General features: G+C 36.5%; 1 protein-coding gene across 1 annotated transcript in view; it reads right to left on the bottom strand.

Moving 5' to 3' along the window:
- NBAS (NBAS subunit of NRZ tethering complex) overlaps window positions 1-21,278 on the bottom strand; it is a 183,715-nt gene that overhangs the window by 115,789 nt on the left and 46,648 nt on the right. The window contains exons 22-31 of the mRNA XM_055809968.1: window positions 18,829-18,912; window positions 18,027-18,180; window positions 16,446-16,631; window positions 15,284-15,457; window positions 14,153-14,286; window positions 13,350-13,412; window positions 12,673-12,795; window positions 11,109-11,211; window positions 8,341-8,564; window positions 3,417-3,529 (exon numbers count right to left, since the gene is read on the bottom strand). Coding sequence (XP_055665943.1) covers window positions 3,417-3,529; window positions 8,341-8,564; window positions 11,109-11,211; window positions 12,673-12,795; window positions 13,350-13,412; window positions 14,153-14,286; window positions 15,284-15,457; window positions 16,446-16,631; window positions 18,027-18,180; window positions 18,829-18,912 — 1,358 coding nt within the window. The remainder of the gene's footprint in view (window positions 1-3,416; window positions 3,530-8,340; window positions 8,565-11,108; window positions 11,212-12,672; window positions 12,796-13,349; window positions 13,413-14,152; window positions 14,287-15,283; window positions 15,458-16,445; window positions 16,632-18,026; window positions 18,181-18,828; window positions 18,913-21,278) is intronic.

Here is a 21,278-nt window from a genome sequence, read left to right as displayed (position 1 = left end):
GGCTAGAAAGGGAGGAATAAAAGGGACCCAAATGAAAATTTATTTTTGTTTCAGGTTTTCAGACTCAATGCTTTAAAGTTCATATGACTAACCACATGCCTTTATACAATTATCTTTTTAAAATATAATTTTTGCAACATTATCAGAAAGGCTGCTAAAACAGACATTAACTTTCATTCAGAACGTTGTAAATAACTAATATTTCATGCTACATTTTATTGTAGGGTGGACAGGATATATCATACAGACTGAAGGAACTGTCACAGGCAAAATCTTCAGCTGTTTTAATTTACATCAATATTCCTGAGCGAGTAGAGGGAAAGCCTGCAAATCACCATATCCTGTCAACCATATCCTGAGAGGCTTATAATTAGTACTGTGTTTCAAAAAAGATTTTATCAAGAATTAAACAATTACCTTAATTATAAAATGTAATACCATGAACCAATTGCAGTGCTCTTTTTAGATAGTGGGTGACTAACTTCAGGCTGCTGCTTTAAAAAGGTAGCATTTTCATACCATTCAAGTTTCAAAACACAGAAGAACAGCACGCAGATCTTCCACTTAACACTTAGTAAGACATTAATGATTGCATGAGGGATAAGCTCCATGTGCTATTGCACAGTTTAAAACATATCTTATTAGGCCTCAATAAGTGCTAAGCAGCACTTGCATAATGAAAACTCTTATTAGTAAGTTCTAGAAATTAAGACTAAAACAAATTAAGAATGGGGCGCAGGAAAGGGTTACACTTTTGGTTTCACTTTTAATATTTTATCACACATATATTAGTATACAGCAGTAAAATGTTTTCATTCACTGATTAAGTAAGATTTTTTTGTATTATTTAACATAATTGAAAGTAATCTGATATAATACCATGGGTTAAATACTCTCATTAAAGAAGGAGTTCTCTTCACCTTTTATGTTAATAAGGAGTGTCCAAACCAGATTTTATTAAAATACATCATAATTATAGTTCACAACCTTAACTTCCGAATTGCTAAAAATGCAAGGGGGGGAAGCTCTACAGAATACTAAACATAAAAGACTATTGCTAATTCTTATTGTGGGAATAACTGATCCTTAATGTTATTTTAATTACATTCTATCAAAGTAACTGACCATTTAAAGGCTTTCATTAAAACTTTAAAACATAATTTTAATCTTATTAATTAGATTTACATGAAAGATACTGAGGAACGGATAAGTCAGGATCATTAATGAAATTACAGGCATGATTTCACATATTCTAATTAATCTAGATCAGTTGTACTACACTTGGCAACATAATATCGCATTAACATTACATTATTTACAATAAAAATAATGTGCACACTGCAAAAGATGAATAAAATATGTTTACTTTTCTACAGGCTGAACAAACTGACTAAAAAATAATTCTCCTCTAGATATCAATATTGCAAGATGCAGAAACCAGACTTAATTCTCAGCCCAGAAACGGTAATATTTCCGAATATAACATATGGAGCATCAGCTTACTTTGAAGGAATACTAGGGAAACAAAAGAGTAGTTTGTTGTTTTCTTTTTGTTAAGTAACAACAACCATTTAGAACATTCACTTCATTTCCACAGACCCACAAGTGCTTCCCATAAATCCCAGTATTCCTCTGCACAATGCCACAAGTAAAACATCAGCATGTTTCATTGGTACTCTGTGCTCTTCTCAGCCAGTTTTTTAGAGTGCTCCCAATACCCATGTTAATGCAGTTTCACATAGTTGCCCACACACGATACATTAAAGCTTTACGGAAGGCCAAGTAGTTGAGCTCTCTTGTACTTCTTTCACTTAGAAAAGTGGAGGGTTTTGTTAACTGTATTGGGTTTGTGTGGCAAGGTTTTGGCAGTGGGGAGACTACAGGTGTGGCTTCCGCGAGAAGCTGCCAGAAGCTTCCCCTTTGTCCAACAGAGCCAATGCCAGTTACCACTGAGCCCATCAGAGATGCTGGTAGCCCGTGTGGGATAACATATTTCAGAAGAGGAGAAAGTCGGTGCACAACAGCAACTGCAGCCAGGGCAGAGGAGTAAGAACATGTGAGAGCCGCAGCCCTGCAGCCCCCAGGGCAGGGCAGGAGGAGGCCGGGGGGGGCTCCAGGCGCCGCGGCAGAGGCTCCCCCCAGCCCGCGGCGCAGCCCCCGGCGGGGCAGGCTGTGCCCCCAGCCCACGGAGCCCCCGGGGGGCAGCTCCCCCCCCGCAGCCCGGCAGGGCCCCACGCCGGGGCAGGGGGTGCCCGAGGGAGGCTGTGACCCGCGGGCAGCCCGCGCTGGAGCAGCTCCGGGCAGGGCCCGTGGCCCCGCGGGGAGAGGAGCCCGGGCCGGGGCCGGGCTGCGGGCAGGGCCGGTGCCCCCGCGGGGACCCGCGCCGGGGCCGGCCGGGCCTGAGGGGCCTGACCGCAGCCCCCTGCACTGTGGACCGTAGAAGGGAAATGAAATCAGGGGTGAAGCTGAGGTTGGGAAGAAGGGATGGGTAGGGGGAAAGTGTTTTAAGATTTGGTTTATTTCTTATTACCCTACTCTGATTTTTGATTGGTAATAAACCAGTTTCCCCAAGTCAAGTCTGTTTTGTCCATGATGGTAACTGGTGGTGATCCCCCTGCCCTTATCCCGACCCACGAGCCTCTCACCGCATTTTCTCTCCCCTGCCCAGCTGAGGAGGGCAGTGACAGAGCAGCTTTGGTGGGCACCTGGCATCCAGCCAGGGTCAACCTCCACATAAAGCAGTGAACTAACTTTGTTTGGCACAATCTATAAGCAATAAAATACACTACAATACAGTCTATTTTCCCCTTTATCTCATTGTCCGTATTATCCTTTCTTTCCAACTTTTGTCCAACAACTTCCCATACCACTGGAGTCAGAGCTCCAAAACATTATTTAAAGTTTTAAACAAGTCATCAGAAGAAACACCTTGTGAAAGCTCATTTCTCTTGTCATTGGGTTTTACATACCTCAGAATGAAACAGCCCAGTGCAGACATGAGAACTGCCTACATGTGAAGTACCTCTCTCCCACCCATTACTTTAAAGCTCATCAGCAAATGAGCAAGGACAGATTATTTTGCAAATAAAAGGTGAGTTCAAACTATTTCTGATGAAGTTACCAGGAACTTCAGATACTTGGTAGTCTATTAAGAAGTTCTGCTAAAAAAGTCCCAAAACACAGACTCCAAATGCAGACATCTTTCTCATCTCACGTCAACAGAAGAATGTTTTTTTAAGAAAAACCCAATTTTTTGGTATGTGTCTGTAAGCTGTTTGGAAGCAGAAAAGGGACCTTTTTTTTAACCATGTAACATGAGTTTAACCATGTAACACTCATGCAATAGTAAACTATATTTCATGCATATTTATGCCCGTGATTCAAGTAATCACATAAAGAATGAAAATATGCAGTACCTTGTAATGGTAGTACTTTCACACCAAATTCTTCAAGGTAGCCAAGAGCACGAATGAGATCTAGCTCCTCCTGAATAGCACTTGGACAGTCTACAATAAGCTGTAGACAGCACCTAAAAAGGAAGGAAACAATTTTTTCTAAAAATTGTTAAATAAATTTGAAGTTAAATTTGTGGGAAAAGTTCAACTGTGAGTATGAAAAAACCCACCAAAACCCAACAGTAATTTACTGTGCTTATGGAACATCAAAATACTCACTAGTCCTGTAACACACACTGTAAGTGTCTGGCATTGTACCTCTGTCATGGCTGGCTAAACATTTTTATGAAATTCTATTCTTGGATTGCCACAATCTTCTTCACCTAGTTATGGTAAGAACATCACCTAAACCCTACTGAAATTAGACCTGCAATGAATTTAACAAAAGACATTGTAATATAAATGAATATGTAATTATTTAGGGAAGTATTTCTTGTATCACTACTGTGTTTTGGTGTTGCTACATAGTAGATAAAGACTGATTTGAATCCACTAAGATAAAAACGAAATTCTGCAAAAACTTGATTGGAAGTGAGATGTTAGAGCTACTGTCAAAAATTCAGTTTCCTTAACTAGGTTCAGCAAATGAAAACAAAGCTGATTAAAAAAGAAAACTATCAAAATTGCTCTGAAGATGTATATATGCAACTATTAATAAAATTTTACTTTAAGTAAACTTTTTAAAATTTTATGTTTTATAAATATTACATTAACATAATCAGATTTTACATATTTTTAAATAAAACTTGTATTCTGGTACAGCATATTCATAAGTAGTTTTATTAATAGATATTTTCAAAATATGCAAAATATTTCCACATGCAAAATAGCCTCAGTGTTTTAAAATGGCTTAATTCATCATACACATTAAACATATTTTGTTTGTGCAATTTGTTGTATGTTTTTTATTTCTACATGTTAAATAAGAAATAGCTATGTTTGCATAAAAAATAAAGTTGTATGGTAACTACATTCCCATCTGAACCCATCACATTTTTCAGGAGCACTGACAAACATTTTCAGGTAAAGCGGAAATTAAAACAGGAGCAGAAGGAAAAAGAACTTGCTAAAGAGAAGAAAAATATGTTCTGCCTGAAACAACCCCTACAGCAAGACTACTAGGAGACCTAAACTCTGTGATGAACACTCAGGGAGGTAAGTTAAGTTACCATGAAACAACTGGTTGGAAAAAAGTCAGAGAAGGACCAAAACAGCTTACTAAACAGAAGTAAACACATGGTCATACATTCATAGCAAGTATTTGAGCTATTATTTTGAAATCTGACCATAAAAACAGAGATAAAAGTTAATGACAGCAAACTTCTAAGATACTAAAAACAGTGATACTTTGTATTTCCAGAGTCTTCTAATGGAAAAGACTCTCAGTCAAAGACTGGTGGGGGAAGGGGGGGGGGCAGAATTAGAAAATAAACCTTAATTTTATAATGACATTAAATCACTTTTTCATAGCAATTATAGAATGGGTTGAAAGGACCCTTTAAAGATCACCCAGTCCAATACTCCCTGCAATGAGCAGAGACAACTTCCACTAGACCAGGTTGCTCAGAGGCCCACCCAATCTGACAACTTGAATGCTTCCATGGATGAGGCATCTACCACCTCTCTGGGAAACCTGTTGCAGTGCCCTCACTACCCTCACTGTAAAAAATTTCTTCCTCGTATCTAGTTTAAATCTACGTTCTTTTAGTTTAAAACCATTACCCCTTGTCCTGCCACTATACACTCTTGTAAAAAGCTTGTGTCCATCTTCTTATAAGATCCATTTAGCTACTGGAAGGCTGCTATAAGGTCTCCTGATGCCTTCTCCAGGCTGAGCAACCTCAGCTCTCTCAGTCTGTCTTCACAGGAGAGGTGCTCCAGCCCTCTTGATTATTTTTGTGGCCCTCCTCTGGACTTGCCCCTAGAGGTCCGTGTCCTTCTTGTGTTGGGGGCCTCAGAGCTGAATGCAGTGCTCCCAGTGGGGTCTCACAAGAGCAGAGAGGGAGAACCACGTCCCTTGACCTGCTGTCACAGTTCTTTTGGTGTAGCCCAGGATACAACCGGCTTTCTGGGCTGCAAGCACACATCGCTGGCTCACATCCAGCTTTTCATCCACCAGTACCCCCACGTCCTCTGCAGGACTGCTCTCAATCCATTAACCACCAGTCTGTATTGATACTAGGGGTTACTAGGGGTTGCCCAGACCCAGGTGCTGGACTTTACGCTTGTCCTTGTTGAAACTCATGAGGTTCACAGGGGCCTACTTCTTGAGCTTGTCCAGATCCCTCTGGATGGCATCCCACCCCTCAGGCCTGTCAACTGTACCACTCAGTCCAGTGTCATTGGCAAACCTGCTGAGGGGGCACTCAATCCCAGCGTCTATGTCATTGATGAAGATATTAAACAGTACTGGTCCCACTACGGATCCCTGAGGAACACCACTTGTCACAGATCTCCATCTGGACATTGAGCCGTTGAATGCTACCATCTGGATGAGGCCATCCACCAAACAGTCCACCCATTTAATCCATATCTCTCCAATTTAGAGAGAAGGATGTTGGGAGAGGGGGGGAACCATGTCAAAGGCTTTACAGAAGTCCACACAGACTACATCTGTGGCTCTTCCCTTGACCACTGATGTAGTCACTCCATCGCAGAAGGCTACTAGGTTGGTCAGGCAGGACTTGCCCTTGGTGAAGTCATGCTTCCTATCTCAAATCACCTCCCTGTCCTCAATGTGCCTTAGCATAGCTTCTAGGAGGATCTGCCCCACAACCTTCCCGGGCACAAAGGTGAGGTTACATTGCATTACAGTGCCACATGCAACAGCAAAGGACTAGACTGCTGACCCAAAAGGTCTGTTCCAAATAACCATGCATTTTGTTCCTGCTGCTCCAAAATGAAACAAAAAACCAACCAACCTCTCTGCGTCCTAACTTAGCCTAGAGGTGGCTTCTCTCCTACACATCAAGGAAATCCCACAACTACAGTATCCTCTCCCCATACAAGCAGCTAACACATAAACTTTAACGATGGCCATTATATGCACACAGATAAAATTCAGTTGTAATTTGGATACTGTAACAGTCTATGCATGTTTCATTGTGATCACAACTTTTTTACAGACTATCTAGTTGTCCTGGTATCCAAAATGTTAGAAAGCCTCAACTAATTTAAACATCTATATATTTATATAAATATTCATATATTTTAAAATAAAGTAAAAGCCAGTGACTCTTGGGCCTTTTCAGCCTCCAAAGCAAGCATATACCTAGAACAAACACTTATAAGCAATAATGATAGTCAATAAATTGCGCTTTCAATAAAAAGGTAGAAAGAGAGCTAGCATTTTTACTCCTGTAAAAGTGACCACCCTTCAACATTGACCTGAGGTAATAATGCCTTTACTAAAAAAGCAAACAACAAAATCCCACACAAATAAAGAAAGAAACCTTCATCCTCATCACATGTATTTATGAGAAAAACAAGCTGTGAGTGATTAGGGAGGAAAAAACCCAATGCTTTTTCAGTCATTGTCCAATTAAGTTATGGAGAATATAACTGTTACTCAAGGCAAAATGCAAAAGTATTCTTCCCTTAATCTCTAACAAAAAATATATGATTTGTCAATCCATAAAACTTACAATATTTTATTGAGGAAAACTTAATTTGAAAAACAATAATTACTTACAAATAGGTTGACTGTATTGCTGTAGTCAGTACTCAAAAATACCCCCACAAACTGGTAACGTGTAGTACATACCATTATGTGTCAAGATGAATTTGTATCTTGAAGGGAAGAAAAATAAGTAAACTTTTTTCTTGTAATTAGTAGGTCAGTATACTCACATTAAGTGAAAGTAGTACTTTATAAAGATGACATGTCTTCCATTGTAATTGAAACAAATATTTTTGTTTGGTTATGGGATTTTCTTTTGGTTTTTTGGTGTTTGAGTTGTGGTTTTGCGTTTCTTTGGGTTGTTTGGTTGGGTGGGGTTTTTTTATTTTTGTTCTTTTTTTTTTGTGTTTGTGGGGATTTTGGGGGGTTTTTTTGGTTTGTTTGTTTCTGTTTTTAATAAGTGCCTTAAGGAAAATTTATTTGGATTAACACATAACAATACCCATGGAAAAGCAAATTCTTAGAATAAAAGGGAAAGGCTGGAAATACTAAGACATGCTTCTATTTTAAATATTTACGGTAAGCCAAGGAATCAATCTTCTACATAGGTAATACCAAACTATTTTACCTATCTGCATCTAATCTGTAAAAGAAAATACTTCCATGTCTAAATTTATACAAGAATGAACATTCACACTGCAACCTTCAAGGCTGCTCTATGGCTGAGCTGCATTGTGAAGAATTGTCTTACTTCTTCATGCAACAAAGAGAGACAGATAGCCTCAAATGAACTCTCAGAATTGGAAAAGACCAAAACAATAAAAGTAATGAAAGAATCAGCAAATTGCTATTTTCTGTTGTGGTAGTAACCGGGGGCCACAATTGTGTTCAATGTCATAACGCGGAAAGGGTCCAAGTAACATGAGTGAAAACCTTCTTATCCACAGAGAAAGGCTTGCACATTTCTTCTTGTTCTTCAACCTGAATTCTGTAATAGATCACTCCATCAACCAGGAACTGCAATGGTGAACACACACACAAAGCAAGGGGTGGGGGAACCACAAAAAAAAACCCCAAAAAAACCCAAAAAAACTACACACCAGAAGAGTTTTGCAGAAGGCGAAAGTATTGTTTTGACTTACCATATAATTTTACAAGAAAAGAAATAAACTCACCTAAAATTCACCCCCTCTTACAGGGAAACAAAATTCACGTTTCAATTAAAAGAGCAATATGTATTTATGTATATCGTAATTGTAAATATACCTGGCCAAATCCATACAGCTATCTGTCAAGCTCGTTGAAGAATTGAAATATTCTCTGCCAGCAGCCAAAACTAGTTCAATACTTTTTGCATAGTTGACTCGGTACTGTGGCTTCCCTTTTGATGCACTTGGTAGATCCACTGACCAAACACTGCAATGCATCATTTGCCCAGCCAAGTGGATATTGTCTATACTGCTTGAGCATAAAAGACTTTCTGTGAATATCTAAAAGAAAGAACAATAATTCAACAGTCTGCAGGAGCAGCTTCAGATAAGCTTATCTGTGTTCTATGGAACAACCCCTTTTGATTAAAACAAGCAGAAAATAGAACTTTTATCAAGAAGAGGATTTCCAAAGGTAGTTGTGGCAGGGGGAGATTGTGGCCTCTGATTCAAATAGCCCCACTGAATGAGGGCAAAACCCCACTTGAGGAGCACGCGTAGTTAGCAAAAAACATCAGTGGTGCTATCTGAGGATGTGCACTAGTTTCCATTAGAACTGAGAAACTTGTAACCAATCCTGTACGTGAATGAAAATGAATATGCAGTACACTATGAAGGTAAAAAAATGAAAGTAAAGCTAAAATTAACTAATAGCTAATTATTTCTACTTCTGGGGGGAACAGGATGGGAGGGGGGGGGGGAGGATGTGGCAAGGAACAACCAACACCAACTTATTGACTGCCTTTTTTACAGTGTGACTTCGAGGAAATTATTTATACCTGCATTCTGAGGTGTTAATAGGATGTACAAATCTGAAAAGGCAGTTCGGTATTAAGACCTTAAAACCAAGAATATACGTGAAAAAATGCTGTGTCCCTGAAGAAAGTAAAATATTTAGAACTCAGCAAATAAGATGGTTTTTAAGTTTGAATCAAGACTATCTTCAAAGAATGCATACCAATATGCATACCAGCACCTGCCACAAAACACCTAACTATTACTTTCAGGTCAAAGTTTTGCCCACTTCAAGATGCTCAAAATAATCTCAATTTCTTACAAAAACAAATTTACTTTTTTTTAAAACACAGCCGGTATTGTCCTAATGAAGAGCAATATATGCATTTAATCATTTCAGAAAATATCACAGCTGCAACAATATGGCCTTTATAAAAAGTTTTAAATTTCTTAACAAATTAAATAGAGTCAATGAGTCATAGTCAAGCCCCAGTTGAAGGGACCTCAAAAGGTAATCTGGTCAGAACTTTCATGGGAAAGGGGGCATAAATGAAATTATCTAGCACCCTGTCCAACTGCGTCTGAAATTAAAGCATTTATTCACTAGAAAGAACCTCTGCAAATCATCTTATACTCTGGGAAAGGAACATAGTTAGTGCTTCTTAAAAAGCATCATACAATTGGATCATATTCCATTTCACAATACATTAATCCTCAAGGAACAGTGAAAGATGCAAAGTATGATAGCTGACACTTTTTTCCTTAAAGATCACATACATACATCTTACCCCTCTCAAAATGTATGGACATTAAGTCCTTGAGGAGGACAGGATTCACTTTGCATGCAAGCAGAATAGAGTAAGCATCACGCTAAAAAAAAAAATATCCCCATAAAACCTCACATATGATTGCAAATCCTTAATGCCTCAATTTATCAATTTTCTAATTATCAAAGCATAATTGGATACAATGGCACTACATTTTAAAGGATTTGCAGCATTCCTACATGAATTTTTCAAAACTCTTTGTTGTGGTGGGGTTTTTTAATCATATAGTATAGAGGTTAAAAAATAATTTAATATTAATAAAAATATTAAAAACAGAAAAAATCAAATGCTATTATTTTCAGAATTCTCTAGTACTGTAATTTTTTTAAATGCACTTAAAAAAAAAAATCCAAGTACCATAAGCCACAGCCTATCACAAAAGCATGACCATTAAATACAATGCAGTTCTCTTTGAGCAACACTAAACTGTAGAACTACAGAAAAATCATGACTTTTTTTTCCATACAGGTTGAATAGCATTGCTTTTTCAGTTCAGGGTTTTTTTTTCTAATTTGCTTTCAAAACTTCTCCCAAGAGCTAATCAGACTGTTAGCCATAAGCAATTAAATCTGCCAACTGCAGTAAAACACCTTAAACTTTTAAAAGATGTGACTATTTAAATACCAATTATAGTGGATACGGCACATCCTATAAAAAACTGCAGGCTGTTGAAGTGAAAATGCAGATAAATGACACGTCACAGCAAATTCTACATTAGTCTAATAAAAGCCCTTTGAAATATTAATCACATACGTTTTGGATTTACGTACATGCAAGTTTGGTAGGTTTTTTCCTTCAATGAAATTAGATTTTTTTTACCTCACATTATTTTACCTCAATTACAAGCAGTAGAAAGTCCATAATCCTATAATAATCTTGGATAATGTTATCAAACCAGAACTTCATGTTTAAAAAACATGCTTGGCTAAAGATAACACTTAGCTAAAAGATTGTTTATTTTCATTAGTTTTAAGAGTTTAATACTAAACACATTTGTACATACAATTATAAAGTCTCAGGAAGTTGACTTCATCTAAAGAAAGTTTAAATCTAGAAAAAATTTCCTGTATATTTATTAGAGGAGCTTTTGATGAAATGAATTAACACAGGAAGTTTCTGACTTGAATGAAAATACTGTAAAAAAGCCAGCAGACAACCAAGTAACACAACACATGAAAATGTATTTAGATTTGTGAGCAACAATATGAAATGAGGATTTGTAGCTTACTTGGGACATAAATCAGGAAGAAAAAATAAAACTCACCTCATAGCAAGTATCTGAATGTAAGCATGTATATACTTTCTGCTGCATGTCTAACATATCCTGGAGCAATTCCTTCCAGTGTGTCTCACTGACAGATGGTTGCCTACAAACATTTTTTAAATTAAATATTCTCTTCCTCAACAGACTTAAAGAAAAGATGTAGATGCACTACAGTTCTATCACCAAAAATATGAATTTTCACAAACAGTATTTAAATCTTTAATTGGACTTTTAACGAGAAGTGATTTAAAGACAGAATGCTTTTAATATTAATTAACATTTAAACAGTGTCTGTGGGATAAAATTGATGATAACAGTGTAGTACCCAAAGTGTTTTTTCTGTGGAATAACACAGAGATTTAAGCAATCTTTATCAAAATCCCTCAAGTAGGTTTTGCTAATTTCCAGCAGTACATCAAAAAGCTGGAAGTGCTAACTTCATACTGATCCAAGAACAGCTGGGTAAAAAGTTTTTAACAGCAACTGAGAATCATTAAAGTGCTGTTCATTATAAGCAATCTTAAAGAACTAATCAATTGCATGCAAGCACAGAAGAATACAGCTGCAAGTTTATTTTGTTCCTTAAACTGGAATGTTATTCAGATTCTTGACCCTCTGATTCCACACATCTGTTTACTCACAAAGCTTCCTTTACAACCTCATGTGCTCTATCAAAACCTTTCATAGAGTTTTTACTACTAAGGTTTTCTGACATTATCTTGAGCCTTTCCAATTAAAAGACTTGAAGGTACACAGACTAGTCCAGCTAATAGCTATTTTCTCATGTGGCATTAGCTTTTGTTTTGGGAAAGCAAAGGGTCTCCACAAAATAATTTAGAAAATAAATCAACATTTTTCCTACAGAGGCATTAACTTGATCTTTCTAAAGCAATGTTTTTACAAGTCTTAAAGCTTTCAGTACGTCCAAGCGAAATGCTACTCTACCATCACCAATACACTGTTGTGCACATTTACTTTAAATACGAGAAATACATAACTAAGAGAAAGAAAAAGAAAAAAACAACAAACCACAGTGAGCTGTATAATAATTCGTCTACAGTTGGAAGACAAATTAAATGTAGTTTTTCTTAAATAGAAAATTTGAAAAATTATACTGGAAATATAAGAAGTAGAATCAATACATACAATCAATAAATTGCCCTATTACAAGAGCTCCTAAGAAAACACATCAAAAACCAGAAACTATTATTTTACAAATCCTACACTTACAATAAAATTTCATAGGTCTTAAAGAACTTCATTTACAATACGTTAACTTCTACTATTCATGATCTTACAGTATTTTGCAGCCAGTACACCTTTTAGGCAATACACAAACATATTGAGATAGGTTTAAAGCAAGACAGTTCTTTGAATGTGGAGATCGCAGCCAGAACACTAATCATGTTAATCATCAGTTTAAGAAATGAGTTTTATGTGCACCGTGTTTAGTTTGTACACTACAGCTCCCTGCTGCAAAACAGGCAGGGACGCTCCCTGACAATAAGTACTGTTACCTTACCGTCCTTTCCCCCTTATCTCCCATTCCCCTTTGAATACTAACTTGCGACCTGTGTGCCTTGTCAGCCTAACCATCAGCTTCCGTGCCTCCTCTGCATTGTCTTTTGTGTCTTTCACAAAGGAAACAGGTTTCTGAAGTTCATGTTTCTCCAACAGCTCTGACACACTGTAAATAAATAGTCAACATTTTTGAATCCTGCACAGTTGTACAACTACCTCTACCTTAGCGGTTTTAAAGCTGTCTCAGACAATGTACTGCAAATGCAAACAGTCTCTATAAAGTCTATAAAAGTATGGATTAGCCAGAGTAACAGTATTTATTAAATACATTTTTTAAAAAATTAAAAAAAGCTGTAGGGTAAATGCATATCACCAACAAGTTTTCCCTTATTCAAAGCATTACGGAGTATCATGACCAAAACAAATCTCCAGGGTAACCTTCCTCTCCCTTTATAAAACAAAAACCAACCAACCAAAAAAACCACAAACACAACCAAAATTACTTGTATTCCAAGGAAAATACCCATGCAGTTTTACAATATTCAAAAAAATAAAACCATTCAAAATTTCATAATTTATGACCACAAAAAACTTACATATTATCTTGTTGACAGCATTAAAACCAAGGAAAATATTCTTGCTACTTTCTTGTCATAAAAATATTCTTGGCTATGCCTAATGACTTCTGTAAGAATACATTATTTTCACAAAATTAAATACCTAAGGATTTGTTCCAGTTCATCTACTTTATCATGAAGAGTGTTCGTTTTATCTGTCTCAGGCCTGCAAAAAAATATACAATTAACATTATATATATATATACACACACACACTACTTGTAATTTCTTCATGTAATCCCTATTACATAGACGTACAGATAAGCAGTTTGAAACATTCCTTGATGAAAATCAAATATATGTTCACTTGAAAGAATAAAACTGTTGGCTTCCTGCTGGAAGGATAGCTAAAATTGAGGGGTCCCTCGGTCTCCAAAGAACAGAACTTTTCCTTCTTCCTAGACTTTTCTCAGGCTCTCTCCTTCCTACATGTAAAAGATACTGGGGAGAATAGCTTACATCCCTTCCTCATGCTTTCACTTTCTCAAGAATTACTTATCCTTCATATAGATCTTCCATACTGAGACCTCTCTCATAGGGCCATATTGCTGATTATAGCTAAGTGTGAGACACCACTAACAGTAAGTCGTCCAACAAGACAGCACTAACAGCCAGTCCAACTCACCAGGCTATAAAAGCCTAAGATTCTAATACAGAAGCCTTGGTCTAGGCTGCTACTTTAAATCCTGTTTTGTTGCGTTATCTGGTAGAGTACATATACAGCACAAGCACACACAGACGCACACACACACAGATGCACACACACACGGCAACTCATACCAGGACAGAAAATTCCAGTAACATCATCTCTCCTTTTGTGACTTAACAACTACTTCTGAAGCATTACTTCACAACTGTATTTAACATACCTAAAATATTTACAAATAGCTAGCTGAAAATGTTTACCCATATCCTCTTTGTGGAAGGCATTCCAAAATATCATAACAGAGCGCGAGCTGGTCATCTCGTTCACAACTATAAATACATTCCAATGCTGTAATCATAAGCTGGTCTTGATCAGAAATAATTTTTGGCTGACACTAACAAGAAAAGAAAGCACATTATTTTTAGTTTTCTGTTTCTAATTCAACAGTCAAGTTTCTTCTGGATATATAAAGATACGTATTCCAAGTAAATGAATTGTCTTTAGTTGTAAGTATAACATCTCCTGCTAACAACTGAGTGAAGTACCTGTTGAAGTTACAACATGAAACATAATTTGGCTGGTTTCCTACACTGCACATGCTTGAAAGAACAGTAGTACGCCATTATACCCTTCTTGAATTTGAGAGATGGAGAGGGTGCAGGGCGGAGGAAGGCAACTGCTGCAAACATTTGTCACATTTATTTAATATGTACAACAATAACAATACACATAAAATAGCTGTAGTTTTGCTTCACTGACTATTTTCTGTCTATACACTTAGAATGTTCAGTAGTATGCAAAAATGTGCTTATGTGACCTGGAATAATTATTCAAAATGTAGAAGCAGCATGAAATACTCACATGGAAATTAACTTCAACACTTATTCATTGAACTCTTGGGTCCATCCTAATGGCCCCCATTTTATTCTTTACATTTGTTATGGAAAGACAGGGGCAGGGGCAGCAGGGGAGTGGAATAACTTTAAGTGCACTGCTAGTAACTTTTTTTTCCTCAGGCGAAATCAGATAAAATTGGAAACTCTTCCTTATCCATTTTTTAAAAAGTAAAAATACCAGGGATTTACTTTAAACACATCACCAGAAAATTACTTCAAGAAGAATCTTTACAATAATTTTTGTTCTACTAGGTCAAGATGATATTTACATTAGTTTGACAATCTTATCAAGGACAGTTGATGCATTATAACTTACGCTGCAATATTTTTTAATTAAATGTTTTAGAAAACGTAACAAATACTTGGTCCAAAAAGAAGGGAAATATCAGAGAAACAATCAGATTTAGAAGATTAACTAACCCTATTTATGAATTCACCTGTTCAATACAGAAATTTCTTAATAAACCAGTAGAATCATCAAGGCTCTACACTTACAGCAGGTTTTGAATTCTGAAATATCTTCAGAGGTAGCCTCAGGTCTTCCTTTGCCAAGGTTACTAAATATTCTTTTAAAAGTGAATTTGCAAGACCGGGGGACTGATTTTCACAGCGGTGGAGAAAAGGGATCATCCACTGGTAAACATTATTCACATATTTTTCATCAGAGGACTGGAAAGCACAATGAATTAGAAAACAAAAAAGAACAAATTCAGTTTCATTGTCCAAAACAAACAAGAAAACAAAAAAAAACCACAAACCCAAAGTATTTTGATCATTACAACTGCAACAGCATCTTCACCTATCACAAACAACAGCTGAAGGATGACATTCACCACTGCTGCACAGATCACCACATCATAAAACACTGAAATAATCCATCATCTTTCTGCTGCCCAATGGCTTGGGGAAAGCAAGCAGTACAGAAGTAAAGCCCACTGCATGAGGAAAGCCTAGTTGTCTTCCTCCTACAATTTCATAACGAGTGAAAGCTCGGCTTGCGTTCATGTCAGAGTAGCATTACTTTCAGCATGCAAGAATGCAAGACAGAAAAACGGATGACGAGTGGTTACATAAATCCTAGCAAAAATTTGAAAGTTCTGAGCATTATCTTCTCATACTTAAATATTTATTATTTGACTGAATTTCAGAGCCCTGTTCAATCTCTAGGTGTTTTTCAAACTTTCCAAGAGGTTGAAATGCCATGCGCAGGCTGAACGCAGGGAAGACAAAAACCACATATATGCTGCAGAGGCAAATATTAAGATTTTTTGCTAATATTTAAAGACACCAAAAAATATCCAAGGAAAAAATTCAGTGTTGTTGCATCTGCAGCACCATTGACAGTGACACTAAAGATCCTTTAGAAAGGGTCAATGAAGAAGCAATTCACAGCTTTCAAAAGACTAGATTCATTACTGTTTAGTCCTGTGCCTAGGATAAAGAACAGGTCTTTAAGAAAACCAAGACATTTTAACTTTTGTTAAAAACAGATAAAAACCCCTCCACTACAAAAAAAAAGCAACAACAGAAGTGTTGAATTCAAAATGAAGTTTCACCAGAAAAATGTCAGCCACAAACAGTATCTTTACATAGGATCTAGGATAACCTGAATTACTGGAAATCAAGGTATACTTACTGCTTTATTCACAACACTTACATTCCTCATCAACAGTCTCAGCTTTTCAATGTCTTTCATCTCCAGAAGTTCCTTCAAAGTTAAGGTTCGATCACCATCAGTCTCATAAACTATTGTCTCAAGAGTGATCAGATTGTCACAAAGCACCTGCAGACCAGGAATATTCCTCTCCATGCCAAGACGAACAAGGGACAGAGCACAGTCCACCTGAAAAATAATTAAAAACTCTGCTGTACAACTGTTTGCTAAAAATCAACTTCAAGTCTGATCTGTGTCCTGTTTCTGTGTCTATTTTCTTTCCGTTTTTGTTTAATAGGCAATTCTAAGTTCCTAGAAGTTTTTGTAGACTATATTCCTACATGGATTGCTCTTCTCAGCTTTATAAAGTCCAAATATAGTTTTTAATCTTAGTGGATGACACCATTATAGGCTTTTGACCCAGATGCATCTCACTAATGCATGTAAATTAGGAGAATACTATTCCTTCTGGAGACCACACACACAGATACATCAACTCATCTCACTGCACAGAATATAAAGGAATGCTTTAAACTAAGATAATCAGTTAACTGACTGAAGTTATGAAAACCTCCGCATGTAACATGACTTTTCTAGCTGACCATGAATTAATAATTTTAATTATTGCATTTCACTTCACAGAGAACAGTGACAGTTTTTTCCCTGGTGACCAAAAATGCCTCTATATGGAAGATTCTATTTCAATTTCAGAGAATGCAAGATTGGCTGTAAGTATTCAGTGAGGCAGACATAGGTCTGGAAGAGAAGAACACAATTTCATTTATATGTTAGTAAAATAACTGATCCTTGGAAGTTACTTTTACTTCCATACCTACTGATAGGCTGTTAAGATCACAGCAAACTATGATGAAAGAGACTTGGAGGACTATAAACTTCAAGAATAAAAGAACTCCTCCATCAGAACTAACTCATAGTTCCAGCCAACCTCCTTTCCATGCAGGTAAATTAGCTTGTGAAGCAATAAAATACCAGAGCACGTCAGTGGTGAGCTCTCTTCTTACTTGCAATGCTTGTCTTTACCACACAGATCTTCAAACATTTTGAAAAATATGAAGAAAATAAAAGCAAAAATAAGCTGCATGGTAGTCCCACAGACACACAAATAACCTACCAGAAAGCAATGATGACAGTACTACATATTGGCATACGACAGTGACACATGTGACTGTCACTTATCGATACATATGACACTGTATCATGCAACAGATAAAACCATGTTTCTCAATACCCTGTGCACCAAATTCCCTCCCTTGGTTACAAACATAAAATGTAATGGTGAATATTTTCCATGGACTACAGAAGTGCTACGATCTGCTGTGGTAAGCCAAGTGAAAGGCAATCTACTAGCTTCTTGGTCATTCCTACAGATCAATTATTTGGCTAAGTAAACTTTGGGGCAAACATTAAAAAAAAACAACAACAAACCAAGTACTTCAAAAGCCATAACAAAGATTGAGACAGTGTATGTCACCAAGCAAAAAGCAGCCCATTAACACACGATTCTGCTGAAGAAGGCTGGTCAGCCTGAGTCAGCCATCACTATTTTTTCACTGCTATTCTCACCTGCATTGCATATTTTTCAATTTCCTGTGCTCTGCTCAAATACCAATCGGTAACAAGATTAACTGAAAGGTCAGTAGTCCTGTACTTCAGTAACTCATGTTGCATTTCATACAGAAATTCGCCTTCATCTTGTAAAGTTGGTTCAACAATTATCCTTAAAAAAAAAAAAAAAAAAAAAGTGTCAGCATATGTTTAAGTGTAGATTTGTTTGTATTTTTTTCACATCAGTCTTTTCCTATATTTTTCTGGTCGTTCTGAAAGAAAATGATACAATCAACCTACCACTACACCAATTATTTCATGAGATTCAAATGCCAATCACAGCAAATATTCATTTTTGTCAGCAAAGTGACAAGTAAGAGTTTCAAAACATGATGCAGATCACGAAAGAAAGAATCCTCTCTACTAAAGACAAACCTCTGCTTCCCATCTGTTCCTCACACAGCAAGAGGCAGTTTTGTGATCCATTAATGCTGCTATGACAACGTTACAGCTGACAAATAAGGGGGCAGGAGAAAATAAATAAATAATTCAGGAATTCCAAGAGTAACCTCCCTCCCCCGGCTCCCATGCATTTACAAGAGGCATGCATCACACAATCAATCCAAACATAATGCTTTAATATTAAAGAGTATTTGCTCAGTCAGTCTCACTAAGAAAGCTTAAAACACAAGTCAGCATGTACAAAATCAAGAAGTGAGTCCTACTGGGCATTTCCCACATTTTAAAATTAATAAGTAAATTCCTTATTTGAAACACACATAAATATAGAAAAAACTTTTTGCTATTTCTACATACTTACCTGCATTCTGCTTTTTCACACCAATCTTCTTCACGATGTTTCTGCTCATTCCAAGGAAGAATTTTCAATGTCCCCTGTTTGTAACTGGTATAACAGAAAAAAAGCTTTACACAATTTTTGGGATTGTAGGTTTTTTGTTGGTTTTTTTTTAACTGTGATGGCATTCAATTAATGGAATACAAAGCACACATGCTCATTATGAATTCACTGAAATACTTGTATCATTCAACTACAATATCAATTCTTTAAAAGATTTATCACTTTTTAATGCAGCTTTACAAGTGTGATTTTACCTGTATATTACCTGTAAAAACACATATTCTACCTGTATCATTAAAGATCCACTAAAAAAATTAATTTTCTTACTGGCCATACCTTAAAAAAAAAAATTAAAAAAGGAAAATCTCCACTATATGCTTTAAGAACATTTACAACTTCACAGTAAGTAATCTGAATTCATATGCTGTCATGGAAGAATGAAATAAGTAAAAACTTGTGATCTTCACAGCATAAAAAAATACAATTCTTCACATTTTAGCACAAATCCTTGTACTGAAACGAAACAAGATATGCCCTGCTGTACTAATCTTCTCAATTAAGTTTTATGTGGTTTTCTGACTACAAACTTCGACGGTGAAACACTCTCTAAATATTGATGTTGAAGGGGGTGGGGGGGAAATCCATTTAAGATACAGATTAGAACGCTATGGGCTACTAATACAATGATTAGTTATGACTTGCTGCTGTAGCCTAGTTGTTTAAGCAGCATAAAACCCAAGAAAACCATGTCAAGCTATACAAACTAAGGAGGAAAAGTCATATAGGTTATGGCATTTGTAGAAATAAGAAACAAACCACGTACAAAGTAAAGACATTAACGTTCCAGCATACTGTAGCAATAAGCTATTTTAAGTCTCATTCATTTTCTCCTAACCCTGATTAATAAACACCAATAGTACATGGACAATTCCTATTTATAAGTTAGCAACTGACATGATCTCCACATCTCTTGAAGGGCAGCACTGTAACTCAACAGCTTAACAAGAAACAAAACTCCAACAAACAAATCAATTGCACAATGTAGTAAGAGTCAAAACAACAAACTAAGAATTAGTTACTACATTTCATTTAGCAACAGCCATTAAACACATTTAACAAAAACAGACATATCCATGATAACTGCCCTGCACTGTACACATACACGTTTCTGCCTGGAGGTCAGCCACCCTTTCTTTCCCCCTTAAATGCACTAACAAATACCCTGTGTTTTATCACATTAATTCCTACTCTCCAAATGAAACACACAGTAGAAATCCAGCAATAAATTGGCAGAGACAGATCTGCAGGCTATAAGACTCAAAAGAAAGGAGGGGAGAAGATGGAAGACTGCTAATTCCCGAGTTTCAGCTATAGTAACATCTGTGTTCAATTCCAATTCAGTTGGACAGAATGTTCCACAATTATCTTTATAATTAGGCACCACGTATTAACATCACTGAAAATAATTAATAAATAAAACTACAAATTAAAATTTATGATATAAGCACCAGGAATAAAGTTACTTCCAGATTCTGGAAAGATTCATCATCAGCCCATGTATTCTGGGGATGGGGGGAGGGGGGCTATTCTGTAAGTCTTAAATAACATCATTTATCAATTAATTTTAAATATTATTATTTAAAACTGGGCTCAATAACTAAGTAAAAAAGGTCACATTTCACATGTCAAACATAAGAATGTTGTTATTGAAGACCTAGTCTGCAGTGAAAAAGTCCTATCAGTTGAAATGTCAAATAACAGAAAAGGCAAAGTGTGATTAACACTCCCTTCCAAAATATAAAATCAAGACAGCAAAACCAGGTCTTTATATAATCAATAACACTCTCCTTTCCTATGTTCTATTAAACATAAAAGAAAACTGGACAAAATTTTATTGCCCAATACAATTTCTTTTCATAGCAAAATTACTCTATTCACTTCCCAGTAGGCTTAACAAGGTATTTCAAGAGGGGATTGGCTGGTTGGTTACTTTATTTGGGGAAGGCCTTTTTGTTTTATTTTCTTAATCTTAACACACCTTCTTTACTGGGGTGGAGCAGACACACAAGACCTTTTACACAGCAAGGACAGTCAAGGGTTTCATTTAGAAGCTGTTTCAAATAACATCTACAAAATTGTAGCAGAACTACTATGAGAGAGTAACAGTAAGACAGGAGATTTTCAGGTAACAACTCCAATTTCCTGTTACAGATAGCTTTTTCCCCCAAATGTTAGCTACACATACTAATGCCTTAACTAGTGTTCTGCTTCCAAGAACTGTAACATTTAAGATTTTGTTATTTTATGGTTTAGAGGTTTTTTTTAAAAAAATTATTTAATATACAGTAACAAGAAGAGTAAATGTTTAAAATAAAAAGAAAAAATCTCTACTACAGTATAGGCCTGTAAGA

This window comes from Falco peregrinus, chromosome 7 (genome assembly GCF_023634155.1).
Source record: "Falco peregrinus isolate bFalPer1 chromosome 7, bFalPer1.pri, whole genome shotgun sequence".
NCBI lineage: Eukaryota > Metazoa > Chordata > Aves > Falconiformes > Falconidae > Falco > Falco peregrinus.
Note: the sequence above shows the minus strand (reverse complement) of the source record. Positions and strands in the feature narration are given on the sequence as shown.